At 40.8% G+C, this 24,935-nt stretch overlaps 1 protein-coding gene across 1 annotated transcript in view; it reads right to left on the minus strand.

Moving 5' to 3' along the window:
• Positions 1–22,546: 22,546 nt before the first annotated feature.
• LOC125482850 (centlein-like) overlaps positions 22,547–24,935 on the minus strand; it is a 59,198-nt gene continuing 56,809 nt past the window's right edge. Inside the window, exon 4 of the mRNA XM_048595426.1 lies at positions 22,547–22,655. Within this exon, the coding sequence (XP_048451383.1) occupies positions 22,592–22,655 (64 nt within the window). The 3' untranslated portion in view covers positions 22,547–22,591. The remainder of the gene's footprint in view (positions 22,656–24,935) is intronic.

The following is a 24,935-nucleotide window of genomic DNA, read 5'->3' on the forward strand; positions in this document are numbered from 1 at the left end:
CACAGGATATGAATGACACTCAGTGCCTGGAAGGAAGAGCCACTGACATTTAACGAGGGGATTTGTGGCTGGAGTAATTTTTGAATCAGATCTTGACAAGAGATTGGGGTTAGCTAGTGTATTGGGATTGGACTTGCTACAGTGGTTGTATTCTTAGAACGGGGAGACAGTTTCCAAACCTTTCTTTCTTACTTCTAACTTTCAACAACAAGTTGCATTTATACAGCACCATTAATGTATTAAAATGTTCCAAGGTAATTCACAGGAATCTAATCAGAAAGGAATTTGACACTGAGCCAAAGGCGCCTCTCAGGCAGATGACCAAATGCATGCTTAAAGAGGTAGCTTTTAAGGAGCACCTTTAAGGGACGAGTGGCAAGTTGGAGTGATTTAAGAAAGAAATTTATATTTCAGCCTAGAGGCAAGAGGTATGACCATCAATTGTGGTATAAAGATATTTGGGGATGTATAAGTTGCCAGAGTTGTCAAAAGCACTGAACAGAGATTTGTGCAGCTTAAGGAGATTACAGAACTAAAAAAAAAGAGAATTTTAGAATGAGGCATTATTTGACCAGTGTCCAACATGTGCAATTAAGTTCAGGAGTAAAAGGTGAAGTGGTATTTGAGCAGCAGAGCGCCCCACTTCATGGAAGTGAAGGTGTAAAAATAAAAGAACCACTGGAACATTTGGGTCAAGAGGCAATAAATGCAGTCAACAATCGAGGTGATGAGAAGGAAGTAGGGTCAAAACCTCAGTTCATGCTTCATGCTCAAATTGGACACTGAGGTTGCAGCAGTCTGATTCTCACTCAGTCAATGGGTAAGGATGAAGATGAAACCTGAAGCTCGGAAAATGGAAATGTGACCAGGATCATAGACAAAGGATTCAGTCTTCTCAACATTTAGTAGGAATAGTTTTCAGTGTAACCAAGATTGGTAGCCAACAAGGAGCATGACAAATTAGATCCAGTAGACAGGTCAAGAAATGTAATGATGGCATAGCACTTGATGACATCAATGTACATGTAGAGGCTGAAGGGCTTTTGAGATTAAGTCAGTAAGGGGCAGCGTCACAGATGAAAGGTAAGACGGAGGAGTTCCTAAGTTTAAATCCTCAAGGACTTCAGAGCTAACAAAGCATATATGCTCAAAATGAGAAGCCATGACGAGATATTTCAGATGTGGCTAGATGGGCATGAGTGAAATCAGGCGAGTGTATGCTAACTCACCTGGAGAGCCCAGGAAAGATGTTGGAGGAGGATGATATGGTCAAACATGTTGAAAACTGTAAGCAAGTCCTGAAGAATGAGAAAGGGCTGTGAAAAAGAGTTACCGAGGATGGTATTTGTGACTTTGATAAAGTGTTGTCTCAATATTGTAGTTGAGGCAGAAAGGGTCAAGAGAGCAGGTGGATTACATGGACACAATGAGCTTGAAGAAGGACGGGCAGCAGAAAGAAAGTGAGAAAGATGTACTGCTTGACAACTGAGGTCTAAAGATTTGCCTTATATTTTTGGAGCTAATTTTTCATATTGTTACGACTCAGTTTACAAAATGTTTTCTTTTCTAGTTCCACTCCTCTACTTGTTAAAAAAAATTTTACATTTACGTTGATGCTATGGCCCATTAGAATGTCAGACTCTGTCAGGTTCAGTATTAAGAACAAGTCAGCCAGGTTAATTTAGTCAATCGATTTTACTACCTAAGCAAACTTACTAAAACAATGATGCAATGATTTTTAATATTCTGGATATAATGCAATCACACAAATATAATTTATGTATACACATATATCTATATATATGAGGTTGTTGACTTGCTCGCCAAGATGGCTTGTTTTTGTTCAGGCATTTCGTCACCATGCTAGGTGACATCATCAGTGAAGCCTCCGATGAAGCGATGTTATTCTACTCCGCTTGGAATTTATACTGTCCGGTCCATTTTGGTGAGTACTGTCATTTCTGGGTTTTGATCTGTATGGTTTGTATATGGGGTCCAATTCTATATGTTTGTTGATTGAAGAATGGGTGGAGAACCATGCCTCTAGGAATTCCCGTGTGTGTCTATGCTTGGCTTGGGCTACTATGGTTACCTTGTCTCAGTTAAATTGATGGCCTTCATTGTCTGCATGTACCGATGTTAAGGAGAGTTCATCGTGCCGCCACTAGAGGAAACAGCAATGGAAACCAGCAGCTCCATCAGCAAGAACAACATACTTAAATTACTAGACCTCTGCCTCACCACACATTTCGTCTTTAATGGTCAGATATACAAACAGATCAACGGTACACCAATGGGGTCACCCATCTGAGGACTCATCACAGAAGCAGTCATGCAAAGACTAGAACACACCACCCTTCCCCGCATTCAAGCTAAACTGTGGATCTGGTACATAGATGACACATTTTTCATTATTAAATGCAACAAATTGGAAGAGACCCACCACCTTATCAACAGTGTATTCACAGGGATTAAATTCACAAGGGAAGAAGAAAACAACAATCAACTTCCGTTTCTGGATGTTAAAGTGGAGCGATTGACAAACACGGAGTTCCAAACCTCAGTATACAGAAAAGCAACCCATACGGATCAAATCCTCAACTTCAACAGCTACCACCTCAACCTCCACAAACAAAGCTGCACTAGGACACTATTTAAACAGGCCAGGAAACACTGCAACAGTCCAGAACTACGCAGGAAAGAGGAAGAACACTTATACAAGATCCTCGCTTTAAATGGATATCCTTGCAACTTCATCCACAGATGCCTACAAAACAGACAACAACAGGAGGACACAGTACGACCTAACACACTAGCCACACTGCCCTACATCAAGAACATATCGGTACTGACAACAAGACTCCTAAGACCACTAGGAATCATAGTGGCCCGTAAGCCCACAGCTACTCTACGACAAACACTTACAAGGATTAAAGACCCCATTCCCACAACATGCAGAATGAACTTGGTTTACAAAATACCATGCAATGACTGCCACAAACATTACATCGGACAGACAGGAAGGAAACTAGCCATCAGAATACATGAACATCAGCTAGCAACAAAACAGCACAATGAACTTTCCTTAATATCAGACAATGAAGGCCATCAATTTAACTGGGACAAGGTAACCATAGTAGCCCAAGCCAAACATAGACACGCACAGGAATTCCTAGAGGCAGGGTTCTTTACCCCTACTTCAATCAACAAACATATAGAATTGGACCCCATATATAAACCATACAGATCAAAACCGGAAATGACAGTACTCACCATAACAGACCGGACAATATAAATTCCAAGCGGAGTAGAATAACATCGCTTCATCGGAGGCTCCACTGATGATGTCACCTAGCATGGTGACAAAACATCTGAACAAAAGCAAGCCACCTCGGCAAGCAAGTCAACAACCTCATCCACAACCCGAGCTACAGGTCTTTTCCAAAACTATGTATATATATACGTATAAGTTTGAGAAACAAACAAATGAAAACTCTGAACTACTTTGGCCAAGTAATGCTCAAACTCATGAAAATAGGTTAAGTCACAGATTGTCCCAAATAATGTTCTGATCTCAAAGTTACACAAGCTGTTGGCACTGGGGTCTTACTGGAACAGTTATAGTTGGCTGTGTTCCCTTTGTTTCAGACTGTGGCGAACATTCCAAGAAAATCCACTTCAGAAATTCTTCCTGAGTGAAAAAGGTCATTCTGCTAGGTTTTCATCTCGCATTTTGCTGAGGGGAGTTGCAAAGAAAAAGAGAGAGGGAGCAATGGGCTGTTGTTCTTCAGCCAAGTCAAATTTTCTCCACTTCAGTTCAAAAGACAATAGATTTTTTCCACTCTCAAACTGAACTTGTGACCTCTCTCGGAAAGCACACCATCTGAGTTCCCTGTTCCTTGCAGGTACAAGGAACAGTGTTACTACTGTGCCCAGTGTTTCTTCCTTAGCAAAGTGGCTTTTATTTAAACGTTCACTATTATATTTATATGGGTCTATATCATCTTTTAAAAATTAGTATTTGAATCACACTGCTTCATTAGACTGAATACTGATTAGACTGGTTACTATATAGCAGATGGACCTGAAACAAAAATTCCAAATACCAACTTTCTGCTAGCCTTTTTTAAATACAGCCACCAGTGCTGCTTTTTCCTCATTGATTAATTTGAAAGGAACAGTAGAATCAGTCATCAGATCTGAAATTGATCCCATGTTTCTTAGTATCATGGGGGCGTCCTTTTATTGGGGATTACTTAAATACTGGTGCCCACGGTCCAATTAATGGTCTGTGTGCCATTCACTCCATTTTATTTGTTACATGGCTTCTCCTGATTGTGATCCACTTCAGTACAAACAGTTCTGGGTACCTGTTGCTATTTGCCATCAAACTCATAACTTTCCGTCAGTCTTATATCAGTCTTACACATTGTTCATATTTCTCTGCAACTGAATATTAATTCAGGAGACAATTTTTGTGCAGTCAAGTATCTCTGTTGTGTATGGCTGCACCTCATACCGCATGAACATGTGCATTTTTTCTTGGTAAGCATCCTTTTGCCCTGAATTGCTAGCTATTAAAGTTAAATTTTGCGTGTTCAATTGTAAAATTTGCCGAGAAGGTTACGGTCATAAATTTTTTTGTTGCAAGAGTACCTGAAGAATAAGCAAAGCGCAGTCTGGGATTGTTTCTTAACATTAGGTTCTACCCTGTTATTCTCAATTAGTCAGATAACATTGAGGTTACAGTAAACCTACCCAGAAGCGGAGTACCTTCGTAAACCTAAAACCACTCTATTGACATCAGAACCATTGACTTAAGAGTATTAGTAAAATTCCATTTTTATAAAAATATGCTCTGGAAATTGAACAGTTTTCAAGAGATTGATTTATACAACACTGACCATTATTTTGCAGAATGTTCAAATAAGTGGCATATATATTCAATTAGCATTGAGCAGTTGGCATTTCTGGCACACCATTATAAAACAGATGATTAAGGATGGAATTCAGCACACAAAAATTGCAGGTAGGTAGTACACTGGAGGAATAGGAACTTTCCGGACAAATGGTGAAAAGATAATTAACAGTTGCATGCACCATTTCCCTTGGACCATATGTAAGGTCTCTCTCATTCCTTTGAAATTCTAAGCCATTCTGCCCCATGTCCAGATGGCATCATCATTGTGGATACTACTTACAGCATGCCTCAAGTATTAGTCCTTTCAGACCAATATATTACGACAGCTTTTTTTGTCATTATTAATATTTTACTTCTGTGTGTATGATTAAATTTGCCAGTATCCCATCACTTCCACCAATCCAAATATATGGCTTTACAAATTAAGGTTTTGTAATTTCACAATTATAGTCTTTTCGAACATGAAAGACTGTTAGTCTGCTGGATGCAAGAACGGTGACTTCGATTGTCTTCCTGACTGTTGTAGGTCCCTTATGTTATGAAGTTCCCAGTCAACCAATAATGAATGATGAAGCAGAAATGGGAATAAAATTCCTAAGATGCCTTCATACTCCCCTGTCAACAGTACAAACAAAACATGATCTCTGCTGGTCTGCTGTTCCTTAGATTACCATATCAGTTTTATTCAGATCCCTGATCCATAATTTGTTCTAAATGTGTTAACCATGTTGCATGGTAGCATCGACTGGGATTTGTGTTTGTATGTTCAATGTAAAATGGGGAGCAGTGTTACGTCTTAATAGTCTTGAAGGCATAAGTGTCTTTAATAGGATGGGAAAGTGAAATCTTTAGCTTCCTTCCCTTCAGCAACTCTGCTAGTGCTAAACCACACTGGAGCAGGGTAAGTCTATAATTTAGTAGCGCCTACAGAAGTTGGTATTCTTTATCAGGACTGACTAAACTTTACTGAATCCAGATTTAGCTCCCTCATTTGACTGTATGCATCACAGCAAGTCTGTGGTATATTCAGATCCAGAACTGATTGCAAATTGGTGGAAGTATTCATCAGTTACCTGCAGCCCAAAGACGAACAAGACATGGATATCAAGGTTGGAGAAAGAAAAAGAAAATCAAGGAAACACAGTTTGCTCACACCGGGCTAGATGACAAGAGTTGCTGAGTTGTTTTTTACCATTGGTTCCAATTCCTTTTAGTTATTTCTCTTGGCACAAGGCCGTTTCCATACCGATGTTCAGTCTCTCACTAATTGAGAATCTGTCCCTTCATTGTTTCTGATGGCAGTTTATTCCTTCTTCGCAGGGAATTTGCAGATAAAGATAAATGGAAGACAGCTAACTATTACCAGTGACTTTCTAAAAGGTGGAGGCAATGGCCGAGTGGTATTATTGCTGGACTGTTAATCCAGAGACCCAGGTGATGTTCTGGGGACCTAGATTCAAATCCCACCACAGCAGAAGGTAGAATTTGAATTCAATAGATATCTGGAATTAAGAGTCCAATGATGACCATGAATCCATTGCCGATTGTCAGGAAAAGCCCATCTAGCTCACTAATGTCCTTCAGAGAAGGAAACTGCCATCCTTACCTGGTTTGACCCACGTGACTCCGGACCCACAGCAATGTGGCTGACTCATAACTAGGAATTGGCAATAAATGCTGGCCTAGCCAGTGATGCCCTCATCCTATGAATGAATAAAGGAAATAAAAAATACCTCGACACAGATGAGAGAGACAGACAGAGATTCTTAATGCTTTCACTTTGTTGGCTCGATGTTTCAGCTGCCACAGGAGCCAAACAAACCTTGTTATCATACAACTGTCCCCTAGTTCAGAACCCATTAGCTCTGGTCTGTCTTTTGTCATCTGTTCCAAGAAAAGGCAATAGTATAAACAGCTCACAATGTCACAATGAGTAAAAAACAGCAGTCACCTCTTTGCACAGTCTCTTTATTTGTCCAATTTCTATTTTAAGGAAATTTTAAAAAGTGGTCTTCACAGTAAGCAATTGTAACATAAAATTAGAAAGTGAAGAACTCAACAGGTCCTGCAGTATCTGTGGAGTGAGAAACAGCGCTAACTTCTCAATATTATTCTTCCTAATATTATTCTTCCTTAAAACTCATTTATGTAATCCTGACTGCTTGCTCAATGGCACACGTCAGAATCCATTATTTACATTGGATTTCACAAAAGCTCTACGTTTGGATAGTTTAGCCAAACCCTCATCAATTGTAGATATATGACAGACATCTCTCACCATAGCCTTGCGGAGCTGTGTACGGTCATACACTTTCGAAATGTACCATTAGGCTTGGGTACAGTTACAATGCCAAAGCGCCACTCAATTGGTTTTATGACAAGGGTTATGACAATTGGTTTAACGCCCATTCTGGTGACTTCTGCAAAATGTTTCTTAACCTGCTTCATTAAAGGATACAGGATCTCCTGGGTGCATAGAGGCATAAGTGTGTAGCATCTTTGTTCAATGTAACAGTGAATTCCCTAATGCATTAAATAATTTAAGGTGTTATTCTCAAGGAGCTACTTAGCCTCTGTTGTTAAACCTCTTCCATCTTTTGAACAAGACATGCTTTCCTACTCAAAGGTGAAAACTATTGATTGTGAAGTATGCACAGGTTTTCAACCACTTGACATCCCTTACATTGGAAAGTTGCTTGTCTTAAGAGGAGATATCAAAATCTTAAATTAAGTAACACAACAACTAACACTGTCATCTTTGCCTCAAAGGAACAACATCCCTGAAATATTAAAGCAAAAACAAGAAGGCAGATTACTACCTGAATGGCTGTAAATTAGACAGGGAAGTGTGCAGTGGGACCTGGTTGTCTTCGTGCAACAGTCGTTGAAGGTAAGCATGCAGATACAGCAGGTGGTAAAGAAGGCAAATAGTATGTTGGCCTTCATTGCGAGAGGTTTTGAGTACAGGAGCAGGGATGTGTTGTTGCAGTTGTACAGGGCCTTGGTGAGACCACACTTAGAATATTGTGTGCAGTTTTGGTATCCTTTTCTGAGGAAGGATGCTCTTGCTCTCGAGGGATGGAACGAAGGTTTATCAGGCTGATTCCGGGGATAGTGGGTCTGATGTATGAGGAGACATTAGCTAGGTTGGGATTGTTTTCACTAGAGTTCAGATGAAACAGGGGGGATCTCATAGAGACTTATGAAATTCTAACAGGACTGGGCAGGGTACATGCAGGGAGGATGTTCCCGATGATAGCTGTGTCCAGAACCAGGGGTCACTGTATGAAGTTTCGGGTAGAGGATTGAGGACAGAGATGAGGAGACATTTCTTCACGCAAAGAGTGGTGAGCCATTGGAATTCATTACCACAGGAAGTAGCTGATGCCAAAACATTGAATGTATTCATGAGGTGACTAACAATAGCATTGGGGTGAATGGGATCAAAGGTTATGGGGAGAAAGCAGGATTAGGCTATTGAGTTGGACAATCAGCCATGATCGTGAAGAATGGCAGAGCAGGCTCGAAGGGCCTCCTCCTGCTCCTATCTTCTATCTTTCTATGCTTCTTGGACATGTTGTTACATTGTTGTTGGCTATAAACTGTTTTCTTAACTATGGTTCATATAGTGACACTCACCCTAGTGCCTAACCTGAAAATCATGAGATGACAATAGACATAAATATCATCTTACCAAATCCTAATGTCTGAATCACCTATTTCCCTTTGGATTTTCTTCTTTTGTAGATTATTTTTTGATTTATTTCTTTTCTAAAGCTGTATCACTCTTCTGCACATTTTCTGAAAGCACCTTAATGTGTGACAAATAAAGTATTCATTTTTAATAGTTTTCTTATTCACTTCTGGGATGTGAGCATTGCTGCCTATTGGGCATTGCACCCAATCTGCCATGGGTCTTGACAAATTTCTCATGCAATTTTCTGCCGTTGACCTCATTAAATGTTTTTACATTCATGCATGGGATGTGGACATCGCTAGCTAGGTCGGCATTTATTGCTGTTCTCTAGAGCCCCTTAATAAAGTGGTAGTGAGGTATCTTCTCGAATCGTTGCAGTCCATCTGCTATAGGTACACCCATAATGACTTTAGGGACAGAATTCCACAATGTTGACCCAGTGACATTCAAGGAATGGTGATATATTTCCAGTCAGGATTGGGAGTGTTTTGAAAGAGAACTTGCAGGTGGCGATGTTCCCACCACTTTAGTCTGTGCCTGTGGTTTCTTTGCTCTACAGCACTGACAAGGGAATTTAGTGTCTGATGTCTGTCCTATTCAATATACTTACTAATCTGTAGCAATCATTGATGAGGCTATCTATAAATTTCCCTAGTTGCTGAACTTGCATATTAAATCTTGCTATATCAAAAATGTATTAGTTCCAAGGTTAAATTAATGATCAGTACTACTTCAAAAGTATTTGTTGCTTCCTTCATTCCTTGGCAAGCTACAATGTCCGCATTTATTGTTCAACTTCTGAGTTAATACATAATTTGCAAGCTATTGCACATCTCAGAAATTCTTTTCTTCAAGATGTCCAATTTTGTGTTCTATTTCACCCATCGCTGAAATTCATTTTTCCTGATAATATTATTTCTGATGTCATGCCTTCCTGATGTGATCATGTACTTTGCTCGCATAAAATATTTGCATTTCACTGTAATACTAGTTCTGTTTCTCTCTGCTGCTATACTGGAGACTTTTCTCATGTTTTGCAGCGAAATTGGAGGATTCCTGTCTTCTATGGTTAAAATGAAAGTTTTCCACCTCTTCATAGTTAAAATGGAGGATTTTTTGCCTATTTCACAGATTCATGTATGGACCACATTATTTAAGGTTTTAGTCAATTATTACCTATTCAATCATGGTATTACCATGATTCCCACTTTCTCTCATTCAAACTTATGATTCCTGACTTATTCAGGTCTGAATAAAGTTTCCTAATCTTTCTGTTCTTAACCAAGCTTAGGTTTAACATTATCACTTTAAAATCTGGCTTTCTGATGTCCCCTGGTCTGCAAAGTCAAACTAACATTTCTTTTATGGCTCTTTATTTCCATTTTTGCCTTATGTTGTTCATTCATTAAAGAAGAAACACTCAACCTGAGCTGCAAGTAATTTTTTTTAACCTTCTTGCTTTTCCAGTTTAGATTACTATACAATATTAAAGTTTTGTTTTCCCTGGCCTACCAAGAAATTTAAGCTTTAATCACTGAACCTTAAATGTCTGTTACAATGTCACTACTGAACTCCAAGTTGGAACCACACCCACAAACCACAACTCATAATGCAGACTGCATCTGCTTTGACTTACTAATTCTCCTTCTCCAGGGATTTTCTAACTATCCCGTTGCACAGCATATCTTACCAAGTCTGAAATGCTCTGACCATTCACTGGAGTACTTTTCCCTTGGAGGCATGAGAAATCTTCAGCTTTTTCCTGCTGATGACTATTCTACATGACGACATGCAGTCAACTCAAATCCACACAATTGCTAGCATGTTGTATGGCCATTAAAGCTCGCTACATCCTATGAGCTGCTGCGCATGATGAAAGTTGCTGCCACATTGTCTAAGCATAGGAAACTATATGGCCTGCTTAGTCTGGTGTGCTAAAGAAAACCATTTCCAGGACGAACTAGAAAAGTCTCTTCTGACTAGCAGAGTAGACTTCATTGTATATTAGCAAGTAGTTACATTGATGTAATAGAAATTGTTACAGGGACTGTGAGGAGCACCAGACATTGCATCTCATTCCTTCAAGATCCTAAGATATTCTGACCGTAATCCCATATGACATCATAACAGTGTGTGGTGGTTATGGCACTTCTCAGACCCAAATGCACTGGTGAAGAGATGTAGAATTCAGGAAGGGAATTTCAGAATTTAGGGACTTAGCAGCAGAAGGCACAGCTACAACAGTGGGAGAATGGAAATCAGGGATGTACAAGAGTCCAGAAATGGAAAGGCACAGCAATTTCGGAGGATTGTAAGGCTAAAGAAAATTACAGCGATAGAAGGATAAGAACATACAACAATTGAGCATAAGTAAGCTTTACAGACCCAATAGCTCATTGCATCAGTCAGTAAGATCATGGCTTATCTGTTTGCATTCAAAATTTAACATTCTGATCTACCCTTGAAAACCTTTGATTCCCCTGCTTAACAATAATCAATCTAACTCTGTCTACAAAATATTCAGTGATTCCATTTCCAATTTCATTGCAGGTAGAGTTCTAAACTCAGACAACCTTCTGAGAGAAAAAGAACCTTCTCTCAGTCCTAAAAGTGCAACCCCTAATTTTAAACCAATTTCCCCTCGTCCTGCACCCACCCCCAGCAAGATGAAACATTCTTTCCACATCTACCTTATCAAGATCATTGGGGATCCCACACATTTCAATCAAGTCAAACATCACGCTTCTGAATTCCAATGGAAGCAAGCTTAATCTGTCTGACAGATCCTCAAAGATCTACCCACTCATTCCAGGTATTAATCCACTAAATCTCCTCTGAATTGCCTCAAATGCATTATAATAATTTCTTATATCAGGAGATCCAAACACAGTATTTGAAAGGGCCATGAATTACATTAGTGTAGATCTGCTAATCAAAGAAAAAAGTGATTTATGACTCTATGGCTCTAAATCTCATCAGGAATGGATGACCTGAAAGTAGGGAGAAAGGTGGTGTGATTGTTCAGAAAAGAAAAAAACTTATCTTTTATCTTCAGAACACAAAATCAAATCCAGTCAGATATACGGACTGAAAATTGTTACATAACGGGCCATAGCAATCCAACAAAATGAGTTTGGATATTTTCAACCATTTCCTCATGCGTACCATTTCAAAGTACAAGAGCAACTGAAAGACAAATTCATTGCAACAGGACCTGGAATTATGTCAATTATTCCATAATCATTCCAATCATAATTGTGCTATAGAAAAGTGTTTTTCTAGAGCTGACACTGAAGCACATTGTTGTGGTTTGGTAAAAGAGGCATTCAATTGTGCTATACTTGTCCCAACAACTTCTGGGTACAAAAATAACAAAAAATAGAAAACTATAAATACACTGTTAGGGTTTCCCAAAAATGTTTCTGATTAATTACGGTATCTATAAGTAAATGTGAACTGAAGTGGCATGGTGGCTCAGTGGTTAGCACTGCTGCCTCACAGCGCCAGGGACCTGGGTTTGATTCAAACTTCGGGCGACTGTCTGTGTGGAGTTTGCACATTCTCCCCGTGTCTGTGTGGATTTCCGCAGAGCGTTCCGATTTCCTCCCACAGTCCAAAGACGTGCAGGTTAGGTGGATTGGCCATGCTAAATTGTCCATAGTGTTCAGGGATGTGTAGGTTAGGTGCATTAGCCACAGGAAATGCAGGGTTACAGGGATAGGGAAGGGGAATAGGCCTGGGTGGAATACTCTTCAGAGGATTGGTGTGGACTTGTTGGGCCAAATGGCCTGTTTCCACACTGTGGAGATTCTACGAAATCTATGAAACTTTATAATAACGTTTGAGGTCAAATGAGAGAAGAACATCCAAGTTTGAATTTTTCAAATACTTCAAATTCATTCAAACTCTGGTGAATTCTCTGATAAAAAGGCTTAGCATACTGAATGTATTTCAACTCAAAAGCATACACATTAAGATCTAATTTTCAGACCTTTTTTTGGATTTTACCGTTAAGAAATGTCTGACTACAACAAAGTGCTGAAGCAATAAAGTTATGTCTACTTAGTTATTCTGGATGCTTTCCATTTTAAAAGTGTTCTCAAATTATTTCTTTGAAACATCTAGGAGTAACTTTGACTCTTTCAATATGTACTTCATCACAGGGAATATCTGAGCATATGCAAGTTGCAATGTAAGGGGATATCACAGCAGAGGGGACAGCTCTTCCAAAAGAAACAGACAAACAGGATAATCAGAATGGTCTTTCCTTTTCTGTGTAATTCCATGGCTCAATCACTGAATCACAGAATGGTTACAGCACAGAAGAAAGTTATTCCATCCATCCAGCCACGTCAGCTCTCTGCAACAACAATTTACCAAAATTTGCTTCCTTGCCTTTGCCTTGTACCCTGTTGTTTTTCCCCTTTTCAGATAATGGTCTAATTCATTTTAAAGGCTATAATTGATACTGCCCCTACCAAAGCCTTCAGAAGATAATTCCACATCTGAACCACTCACTGTCTAACAAGTATTTTCCTCACGTCTCCATTGCCTCATTTGTCAAGCATCTTAAATCTCTGGTTATCAATTCCTCCAGAAGTGGGAACAGATTTCCCCTATCTCTTATCATTTTGAACACTGCCATCAAATTTCCTCCATCAAATGATGCAGAGGTGCCTGGGTGTGTGTATATACGTGTCGGCTTGAGAGAAAGTGTATAAGTGTGAGGGAGTGCATGTGTGCGTGTATGCGTGAGTAAGTGTGTGTGTGTGTGTGATAGTGTGTGTGTGAGAGAGGGTCTGTGTAAGTGTACAAGTGTGTGTGTGTAAGTATGCTTGTGTGAGAGAGTGTGTGTATGTGTGCGTGTTTGTGAGTGTGTGAGAGTATATAGTGTGCCAGGGTCACCTGTAGCGCAACATGAACCCAAGATGGATTAGAAATCCACTGGGGCTTCCCCGCGCAGGTTCGAATCCTGCTGACTACGCATTTCCTCAACTGGCAGATTTTAAATGCCTTCCTCTCGATGAGTTATCGCTCAAACTGGTGAAAACTGCTCTCATAACATCACGTTTTCTCAGGTCTGGTCATTTGTTGACATTCAGAAAAGACGAGTTCTGAACAAGAATCTTAGCATACTCAAAACTTTAGCTAGTGTGGCACAGTAGGTCTGGTTAGCACTGCTGTTTCACAGAGTCAGGAACACGGGTTCGATTTCACCCTTGGGTGACTGTCTGTGTGGAGTTTCCACATTCTCTCCGTGTCTGCGTGGGTTTCCTCCGGGTGCTCCAGTTTCCTCCCACAGTCCAAAGATGTGCAGACTAGATGGATTGGCCATGCTAAATTGCCCATAGTGTTCAGGGATGTGTAGATTAGGTGGGTTGTAGGGGGATGGGTCAGGGTGGGATGCTTTGAGGGTTGGGTGTGGACTTGTTGGGCTAATGGGCCTGTCTCCACACTGTAGGGATTCTATGGATCATGGTTGAGGCTGTCCTCGTGGGTATGGAACTTGGCTATCAGCATCTGCTCAGCCATTTTGCGTTGGTGTGCATTTCGAAGTTCGCCTTGGAGATGCTTACACGAAGGTCGAAGGCTTAATGCCCTTGACGGCTAAAGTATTTTCCCCCCTGGGAGGGAACACCCCTGTCTGGCGATTGTTGCACGGTGTCCATTCATCCGCTACCATAGTGACTGCATGGTTTCACCAAAATACAATGCCTCGTGGCATCCTTGCCTGCAACGTATGAGATGGACAATGTTGGCAAGTCACATGAGTTTCTTCCATGCATGTAGTGGGTGGTGTTCCATCATGTGATAGTGGTATCCATGTTGATGATCTGACATGACTTGTAGAGTATGCAATGGCAGGGTTGTGTGGTGTTGTGGTCGATATTGTAGTTTGCTGCGAGCACATGCATGGCAGATACTTATGTGACTTGGCCAATGTTGTCTATCTCATATGCTGCAGGCAGGGATGCCCCAAGGCATGGTATATTGGTGACACCATGCAGATGCTCCAACAGCGGATGAATGGCCACCTCACAACAATCGCCAGACAGGGTGTTCCCTCCCAGGGGGGAAACACTTCAGCCGTCAAGGGCATTAAGCCTTCGACCTTCAGGTAAGCATCCTCCAAGGTGGACTTTGAGATACACAATAATGCAAAATCGTTGACAGAGGCTGATAGCCAAGTTCCGTACCAATAAGGACAGCCTCAACCGTGATCTTGTGTTCATGTTGCACTACAGGTGACCCCACCACACTATATACTCTCATACACAGTCACACACATGCACATATACACACACACACTCGCACACTAACACAGACTGTCTCTCTCTCACACACATACTCGCGCGCGCACACACACACACATATATACATTCCCTCACATTCATACACTCTCTCAAGCACACAGACACACACAACACACACATATAAACCTATGGGGTGAATTATTTCATTCTATTTTGTTCAAACAAATAAAACCAGCCTGACTCCAGGTTAAAACACAGTCAGATTCTAAACAAGGCCTCACTCCTAAAATGCATTGTCTGACCTGAGATGTCACCTCTTGTATATACTAATAAAACCTTTAATTATCTCAGGGCAATGACTTGAAAGAAATTTTTGGGATTTGCATTTTAATCAATAGAAACCTGCGCCTCCATTCTATAAGAGGTGGTCAGTGAGCCGTTTTTAGGGTTGTTATCTCACTTCTTATAAATTCTGTGTTGGTATACCTCCTCTTCCACAGTACACCTGAGGAAGGAGCAGAGCTTCGAAAGCTAGTGTTTTCAAATAAACCTGTTGGACTATAACCTGGTGTCGTGTGATTTTTGACCCTGACCCACTTCAAGAAAAGAAAGTTTCTCCAAACTTTCCATGTAACTTAAGTTCTTCACCTCTGGAATTATCCTTCTTAATGTCTACTTCACACTCTCTGCTGCCTTCATATCTTTCCAAAAGGGTGGGGCCCTAAACTGGAAGCCACCAGCATTTTGTATAGATCTTTCATAACTTCATTGGTTGTATTTTATGCACTTATTTATAAATCCAGTATTTATTAACATTTGCTAACTGCCCTGTCACCTCCATTTGTGCACATTTACCACAGATTTCCCTTTAGAATTGTACCCTTTATACTACCTGTCATCATTCTTCCTACAAAACTGAATCAGTTCAGACCTCCCCACCACTTATCTGTCATTCCACCAGTCCATCTACATCCTTAGGTCTATCAGAATCCTTCTCAAGATTACACAATACTTCCAAGTGTTGCATCATCCAATAAATCTGAAATTGTGCTCTATCCACCCAAGTCTAGGTCAATAATACATAAGTCAAAAAAGTGGTCCTAATTGTTGCATTTTGGTAAGGCAAATCGACGCAGGACTTATACACTTAATGGAAGGGTCTTAGGCAGTGTTGCTGAACAAAGAGACCTTGGGGTGTAGGTTCATACTTCCTTGAAGATGGAGTTACAGGTAGACAAGGTAGTGAAGGGGGGCGTATGGAACACATGCCTTTATTGGTCAGTGCATTGAGCATAGGAGTTGGGAGATCCTGAGCAGAGGAGTTGGGAGGTCATGTTGCGGCTGTACAGGACATTGGTTAGGTCACTTTTGGTATACTGCATTCAATTCTGGTCTCCCTGCTACCGGAAAGATGTTGCAAAACTTGAAAGGGTGCAGAAAAGATTTACGAGAATGTTGCCGGGATTGGAGGGTTTGAGCTATAGGGAGAGGCTGAATAGGCTGGGGCTATTTTTCCTGGAGTGTCGGAAGTTGAGGAGTGACCTTATAGAGCTTCATAAAATCAAAAGGGATATGGATAGGGTGAATAGCCAGGGTCTTTTTCCCGCGGGGGGGGTCCAAAAGTAGAGGGCATAGGTTTAAGGTGAGAGGGGACAGATATAAAACAGACCTAAGTACAATTTTTCATGCAGAGGGTGGTGCATGTACAGAATGAGCCACCAGAGGAAGTGGTGGAGGCTGGTACAATTACAATATTTAAAAGGCATCTGGATCGGTACACAAACAGGAAGGGTTTTAGAGGGATATAGACCAAATACTGACAAATGGAATTAGATTAATTTAGGATATCTGGTTGGTATGGACAAGTTGGACCGAAAGGTCTGTTTCCGTGCTGTATGAATTCAGAAGTTATGCTGCAGTTATACAAAACCCTAATTGGACCCCAATTGGAGTACTGCAAACACATCTGGCAAACACATTGGCAAGGATATTTTGACCTTGGAGAGAGTACAACATAGGTTTACAAGAATGATACCTGGACTTGAGTGGTTAAGTATCAAGCGATATTATACAAATTACACCTGTTTTCTCTAGAATTTAGAAGGTTAAGGGCTGATCTGATCAAAGTCTACAAGATATTAACAGGAAAAGACAAGGTAGATGAAGTATTTCCAATGTTTGGAGATTCTAGAACGAGGGGACATATTCTGACAATTAGGGCCAGACCATTTCGGGGAGGTGTTAGGAAACACTTCTACACACAAAAGGTGGTCGATGTTTGGAACTGTACTCCACAAACGACAGTCGAAGCTAAATCAGTTGTTAATTTTAAATCTGAGATAGGTAAATTTTTGTTAAGCAAAGATATTAAGGGATATAGGCCAAAGGAAGATGTATGGAGTTAGGCTACAGATGAGCCATGATCTTACCAAATGGTGCAACAGGTTCAAGGGAATGAATGGCCTACTTCTGTTCCTATGAATTTACCTGCTGTTCACATAAAGTCGTGACTTTAGAGATTAAAAAAAAACAAAGCGTTCAAAGAGATGAGAAATGAGATTTGCAGCCTTTACTCACTGAGAAAAAGGTTTTGAAAGGTTATTGGGCCTGGACAATTATGGTTGTTTAGCAACCCCTTTCAGATATGATTTTCTGTTCATTTGACCTAAATAATCAGTAAGGAAGAAAACTTGAGAAGCTGTATGTCTCATTCTTTCTGTTAGTTAAACTTTCCTGCAAGCACGATACCGCTTCCAAATATCATGTTTATGACTACGTTATTAGCCCTAAAAATCTGAACTGTGGCCACTTTCCAAAGATTCAGGTCCATCTGGATTGCAATCCAAACTGAAGATCCTCCTTCAATCTATGACTGTCAGCATTTTAAAGTTGTCAACAGCAAAATCAATATATCTGAAATAACTCCACAGAGGCCTGTATCCCATCACCAAATCACCCTTTATTTACAGTTGAGCATACTTGACGCTGATCCAGCTCCCTCAGTGCCCACTCTCAGAGTGAACAGGATGTCTGACACTCCTGCTCTTATCTGTCAGCAAGGGTTCACTGATTGGACCAGGGTTAATAGCCCCAATCAGGAAACTCATCCTATCAGATCCACCTGCCTAACCTCATTACAATCACTACATCCCTCCTCCTCTGAGTCTGAGGACAAAGGCCGGTTTTTTTTTTAACCTTCTCCTGGGGCATTTTAGCACCGGTCAGGTTCCTCCAACTCTGCCTCTGATATGGACAGCATGTAACACACAGTAGCTCGCTTCTTGCCCCTGGAGCATCTCGGAAAAAATACATTCTCTTCAGGCAGCAAAGGCATTGAGGCAACGACATCTGCCGTGTCCATCCCAGATTCCAAGTTATCTTCAAAGCTTGGCAGAGAACAAGAACTCACAGGTTCCAGAACAGTCAGAAAGGCCATCGAGGAGCCGGAAACGTTTTGCTCCCACACCGTTTGCGAGTTTACAATTTTCATACAGTCCACATGCTTGTTCAGGACCGTTGCCCTAGCTGAACTTGACCTTTCATCGACCATGCCTCTTACACATGCAGAACCATTCCCTTGGTTCCTACAGCAAACTTGGTCCCCTGAAGTAAAGTGTCTCCCTCTCTTAGCAGAGTCTTGTGTCCGGCATTGGCATTCCTGATGCCATTGAACTCTCCCACCCCACAGGCCCAGGAAGATCAGAATTAACCTGGTTTGGAGTCTTCTCCCTATTAGCAACTCTGCTGGAGCTATCTCTGCAGTTGCATAAGGGCTGGACTAATAATCAAATAGGAACAGGAACAGTTTGGTATCCAGTGAAAGCGTAGGCTGTTTCTTTAAGTCAACGTTTGGACTGCTGTTTCTGCCAGGCCATTGGATAATTGATGACATGGAGCTGTCCTTATGTGTCGAATACCATTCCACTTTAGGAAATACTCAAATTTCCGGCTAGTAAACGATGGCCGTTATTTGTGACCAACACTTCCAGGAGTCTGTGTATTGCAAAAGATGTGCGCAATTTCTCTATCATCATTCCCATGTTTGGCAAATGAACCCAATGCACATCCAGGCACTTTCAGTGGGCATCCACAATGAGTTAGAATATTGAACCAATGAAACAGCTTGCTTGCTGAACGTGTAACAAGTCCAGGGTTTGCCCAGTCATTCCCACAAATGTGGGGGATCCGTTGGTGGTAGTTTTTGTCCTTGTTGGCACTCTGGGAACTGCCCCCCTAAAGTGGCTATGTGTAGACCGAATCGTGGTGAGCAGAGGTAACTTCTCGCCAACATCTTCATTTTGGAAACACCTGGATGACCCTGGTGGATTTCAGCCAGTACCTGGAGACGACTTGCTCCCTATAATAGTATGCCATCCTCTACTGTGATCTGGTCTCTCTGTGTCCAGAAAGGTTTCAATTCTGGTTGTGATGGCCGTTTAGTTTCCACCATCACCACCAGCTTTTTGGCTTTGCCAGCACTGGACTTTTCTGCATCCAAAGTATGATATTGTCAGCTGTGAATGGAAGTTCACACAGAAAATTTAAAACCATTACGGACTCTTCCAGTGGCAGTACCACCAGTGGTGTATTTGCTGGCAGGAGGCAGCTCAATATATCTGCATTTGCTACTTGGCCTTCCGGACGGTGTTCCAACTTGTAATTGTAAGCACTGAGTATGAGAGTCCACTGCTGAATTCGGCCTGAAACTATGGGCGGCAGTGCATTATCCTCTTTCAGTTGACCTAGCAGGGGCTTGTGGTCTGTTATTATTACAAATTTACGTCTATAAAGGTATTGGTCGAACTTCCGGACTCCAAATATGAACGTCAAACCTTCCTTCTCTATCTGGGCATACATACGCTCTGCATTAGCCAAAGCCCTAGACACATGCACTAGTGGGTGTTCCTCTCCATTGGGCCACCTATGAGCTAGTCTACCCCAATGACATATGGGGTGGCATCATAAGTTAATACCAGATCTTGCTTGGGATCATTGTGTGCCATCACCTTAGAGGATGATAACTGTTCCTTCACTTCCCTGAAAGCTATGGCTTGGCCACGTGACCATTTCTAATGGTGACTCTTTTTTCAAAGTTGATGCAAAGGTGCCAGGATGGAGGCCAGGTTATGTACAAACTTTCCATAATAATTCACCAGTCCAAGGAAAGACCTAAGCTCTGGTACAGACGTGGGAGCCAGGACACTTTTGTTTGCCCTCACTTTATCTTCCAATGGGCATAACCTGGTCTTGTTGACTATGTCACCCAAGTAGGTCACTTGGGATGCCTGGAACAGACTTTTCCCTTCTAAGGCGTACACCCGCCTGGGAGAAACATCTAAGGATCATTTCCACATTCTCTAAGTGCTCCTTATTCATCTTCCCTGTTCTCATCATCTAGATAAATGGTGACTGGGGTAGACCTTGTAAATGTTCTCCATTGTTCCCTGAAAAATTGCACAAGCTTATAATACCCCAAACGGCAGTCTTGTACATTGGTATAAACCCTTACGGGTATTCACTGTAGCATACTTCTGCCAATCCTCATCCAACCACAATTGCAAGTACTCATGACTCATGTCCAGCTTCGTGAAGGACAGCACCCCTGCCAGCTTTGCGTATAAATCCTCTATATGAGGAATTGAGTATTCATTCAGCTGCGAAGAATGGTTTACTGTTTGTTTAAAATCCCCACAAAGACAAACCAAACCATCGGGCTTTACAATCGGTATGACCAGTGCTGCCCATTCCACAAACTGGACTGGTATGATGATTCCTTTGTTTTTAACCTGATTTCTGCCTCTACTTTTGCCAGTAAGACAAATGGAACTTGGCAGGCTTTGCAGAATCACGGAATTGCTTCCTTGTCAACACACAAGGTGGCCTTGGTAGACCTTCCTAAAAAACTTCCAGGTATTTAATTAGGACTTCACTCAGGCACTCATTTTCTAATTGAAAAACATTGAGCCAATTGAGGTGAATCTTTCGCGACAATTTTGTCCCATCAAGTTTGGGCCTGAGCCTTTTACGACAATCAGTGGTAACTGAACCAGCAGCTTCTCCTAAGAGACCGGAACCGAAATTGTACCCTTAATCTGTAAAGATTCCCTGGAATAGGTTCTCAGTCTAGCCAAGGTCTCGTGCAAACTTAAGGGTTAGAGTCCAAACCGAATTTTGGTAAACACTGGTTTTGTGATCATTGAAACAGCTGCGCTAGTATCAAACCGCATTAGAACTGGGTTACCATTTAACCAGACATTCATATTGATTGGTTCTGATTTGGATGCTACTATGCAATTTAACTGTTCCAAACCAGATGTAGGTGAACTTTCCAGGGTGTGCATTATCCTGGATACCAGCCTTAGAGTTCTCTGACTCAGTTTAGATCTAGTGGGCTTCTTGTGCTGTCTTGAGTCTACATATCAGTAAGTGCAATGACTTACCAGCCCGAATCCTGAAGAAAATTTTAACCATTTGACTAAGGCTTGACTTTGTTTTGGGTTTTGCTGACTTAGAATCCAACTGTTTAGGACATGTCCTGAGTGCTGCTATGCAATTGCATTCACTCAAGAGGTGCTCCCCAAGTTCAGTCGGACTGGCAAGGGTGTCCACTTTCATTGGAATACCCTGCAATTCATATGCTCCACTTGCCGCATTTTCCATGATAAAGCCAGTTGTGGTGCTTGTTCGAAGTCCAGATGGGCTTCAGATACTAGGCACTTTTCCATGGTTGCATCATTAACCCCACATATCATACAGTCTCTCAGCATCACATTAACGGTTAAACCAAAGTCACATGCCTCTGCCTGTCATCTTAACCTAATCAAAAATCCGAATCCGGATTCCGCTGGTTCTCGAATTGCCAAGTAAAAACAACAGCAGCTCCAAGAGGAGGCTTGGGGTCATAATATTCCTTGACTAAATCCATCAACTCTTGAAAGGTTTTAGTATCTGGTGGCTCAAGGAAAGTAAGGCTCCCAATAACCGAAAAAGCTGCGGGTCCATAAGCTGTCAGGAGAATTACTCGTTGCTTTTCATCTGCCCCAATGTCATTTGCCCAGAAAATATAACACATTCTCTCCACATATTGGTCCCAGTCTTCGACAGCTGAATTGAACTAGTCCAAATAAACGATGCCAGAAATGCTCACCCAACTCAAAATCGACTGTTGCAATGGAATTTCTTCAGGAACATGGGTTTGTTTCATTACCACTGAAATAACTCCACGAGGCTGGTATCCCATCACTAAGTCACCCTTCATTTACATGCGGAGAGTCCATAACATTCATTCAGCTCGCTCAGAGCCAGCTCTCGGAGTGAACAGGATGTCTGACAGTCCTGTTCTTATCTGTCAGCCAGGTCTCCCTGACTGGACCAGATTAACAGCCCTAATCAGGGAACTCATATTGTATGACTTGTTACATTCACTACAGTATCGAGGGACATTTAGCACATTCTATCCTTTGTTTTCAGATGTTTGGCTAATAGGGGTGTTTTATTTTTCTCCTATTTTTAAAAACATCACTTCTGGTTGGCTTTTTGGATTGTGTAAGTATCCCTGTGTTTGAATTTAAGGGATATAATTTAGGGAAAAAAATTACAGTAATCACATTTCTTTAATAATATGAGTTATTTTGAGTTTGTTAAAGAAGCCATGTGAAAGTCTCTTTTATTCTGGACAGCAGTACCAAAGAAAAATAATTGGCCATTTTGTAGATTCAATCAAAAAATTATACTAATGATGCAACTCATGGAATAGTGAGGCTTGATCTTCAGTGCATTCCTCCTATAACAATCAGTAACAACAAAAAATAAAATGCAATGTAACACTGATCAAAGGGAGTAAGAGACAAGAATAAAATACTCATTTCAAGTCCGGTTTTATGCTGCAATTTCCAAACCAAATTTTTCCTGTGGCATGCTGTTATCTCTGACAGATGAATCTTACTCGTTACAATGCACACCTGACTTCTGAAAATTAACTCTATAAAACACTCAGAGAATCAACTGTGTTACGGCGCCTGATGAAGTGAATTTGTCTAGCATTCTTATAAATCCGTAAATGCTTAAACACTAATTCCCATGTATACCATAACTTCTTTTCAGTGATATCAATCCTATACACTCATGGATTAAGCCACTTTATGAACTAAGTAACCAAAATTAATAATTACATAATTTCCTAGTACCAAAATCAGTTGCAATACTCTGACCAGGTGCCACAATATCTCCAAAATAGCACAGTTTTCCAACAGTAGAAGAGTTGAATTGTGTTATTAGCAGGAGAAGTAAATCATGACAGCATTTGCATGCTGTTGTAACAAAAAACAGACGTAGTGCCAGGAGAAAGATTTGTTTTTGTTAAGATATACTAATTTATTATAATGCAGCATTGAAGTCTCCATAACATCAAACGTTGCACAGCACACACACCACTGATTACCTGGCATTTCAAACATCACCCATTTATATTAAATGTTTTCAAACACATTAAAATGTATTGCAATGCATTAGGTGTAGTGCATACATTAATATACAAAAACACATAATCACATACTTCTAATGGAACACAAATATAAAAGGTATAATACTATTGTAAAACAAAGAACTGCAGATGCTGGGGAGCTGAAACAAACAGAAACAGAAATTACTGGAAAAACTCAGAAGGTCTAGCAGCATCTGTGAAGGGTCACTGAACTTAAAACATGAACTCTGTTTTCTCTTCATAGATGCTGCCGGACCTGCTTAGTTCTTTCAGAAATTACTGTTTTTGTTTGAATAACAAACAATATATAGCCTTTCCGAAGGTAAGTCTTCAGTTTAAAGCATGTGAAACCAAGAGACATTTTATTCGGGGTGCAGTGTCCCTGCAATGTATCGATGAGGCAAATATCTTTTAATCTCTGGACAATGGCATGCTGCAATGGCTGGCTCAGCAGACACAAAATATATACTCGGATACCTTTCATAGTTCACAAATACTCGAGAAAATGTCAATTAAAATATGAAGTGATAGGTAAATATAACCGCTCTCCCATTCCCCTCCCCACCATCCGCCAGAGAGATTTTGCAAACACACTGTGAATATATTACTTGTCACACGTTGTTTTCCTTCCATTCCTTCAAGTTTCTCTTATCTCTATTCTGAAGATATTAATATTGATAGGGTAACAATTACACAAACACAAGTACTCCCACAACTATGAACGTAGACCGAAACACTTCAAATGATCCCGCCAACTGACACCACAATAATAGAAATATTCACACGTATGCTCTTCCGAGAGCAGTCCATGGTGGCAATCAGGAGAAATAGCCTTTAATGTTTTTTCACTGTCTTTAGTCTAGGAATGCTGACCTTAACTTTAGGGCCTCTGCATTCTCCAAATGAGATTTACTATCTCAATTAAGATCGGGAATCAAGTCTGGCAATCCTTGGTTTGTATCCTTTTAGTCTTTGTGCTAGATGTTCATCATTTACATAAATGATTTTCATGACAACATAGGAGGCACAGTTAGTAAGTTTGTGCATGACACCAAAGTTGGTGGTGTAGTGGACAGTGAAGAAAGTTATCTAAGATTAAAAAGAGATCTTGTTCAATTGGGTAAATGGGCTGAGGAGTGGCAGGTGCAGTTTGATTTGGATAAATGTGAGTTATTGCATTTTGGCAAAACAATCAAGGGCAATTATACTAATACATATTAATAGTAGGGTCCTGGGTAGTGGTGTAGAACACAGAGACCTAGGGACATACTTCTTTGAAATTTGATGCTGCCAGACCTGTTGAGCTTTTACAGCAACTTTGTTTTTGGTCCTGATTTACAGCATCCGCAGTTTTTTCGGTTTTTCTTTGACTATGGGAGTTGGGACGTCATGTTGAGGTTGTTTGGGACGTTGGTGAGGCCTTTTCTGGAGTACTGTGTGTAGTTCTGGTCGTCCTGTTATAGGAAAGATATTATTAAGCTGGAGAGGACTCAGAAAAGATTTACCAGGATGTGTCCAGGAATGGAGGGTTTGAGTTATAAAAACAGGCTGGATAGGTGAGACTTCTTTCGCTGGAGTGTA

This window comes from Rhincodon typus, chromosome 3, assembly GCF_021869965.1.
Source record: "Rhincodon typus isolate 14 chromosome 3, sRhiTyp1.1, whole genome shotgun sequence".
Classification (NCBI taxonomy): Eukaryota; Metazoa; Chordata; class Chondrichthyes; order Orectolobiformes; family Rhincodontidae; genus Rhincodon; species Rhincodon typus.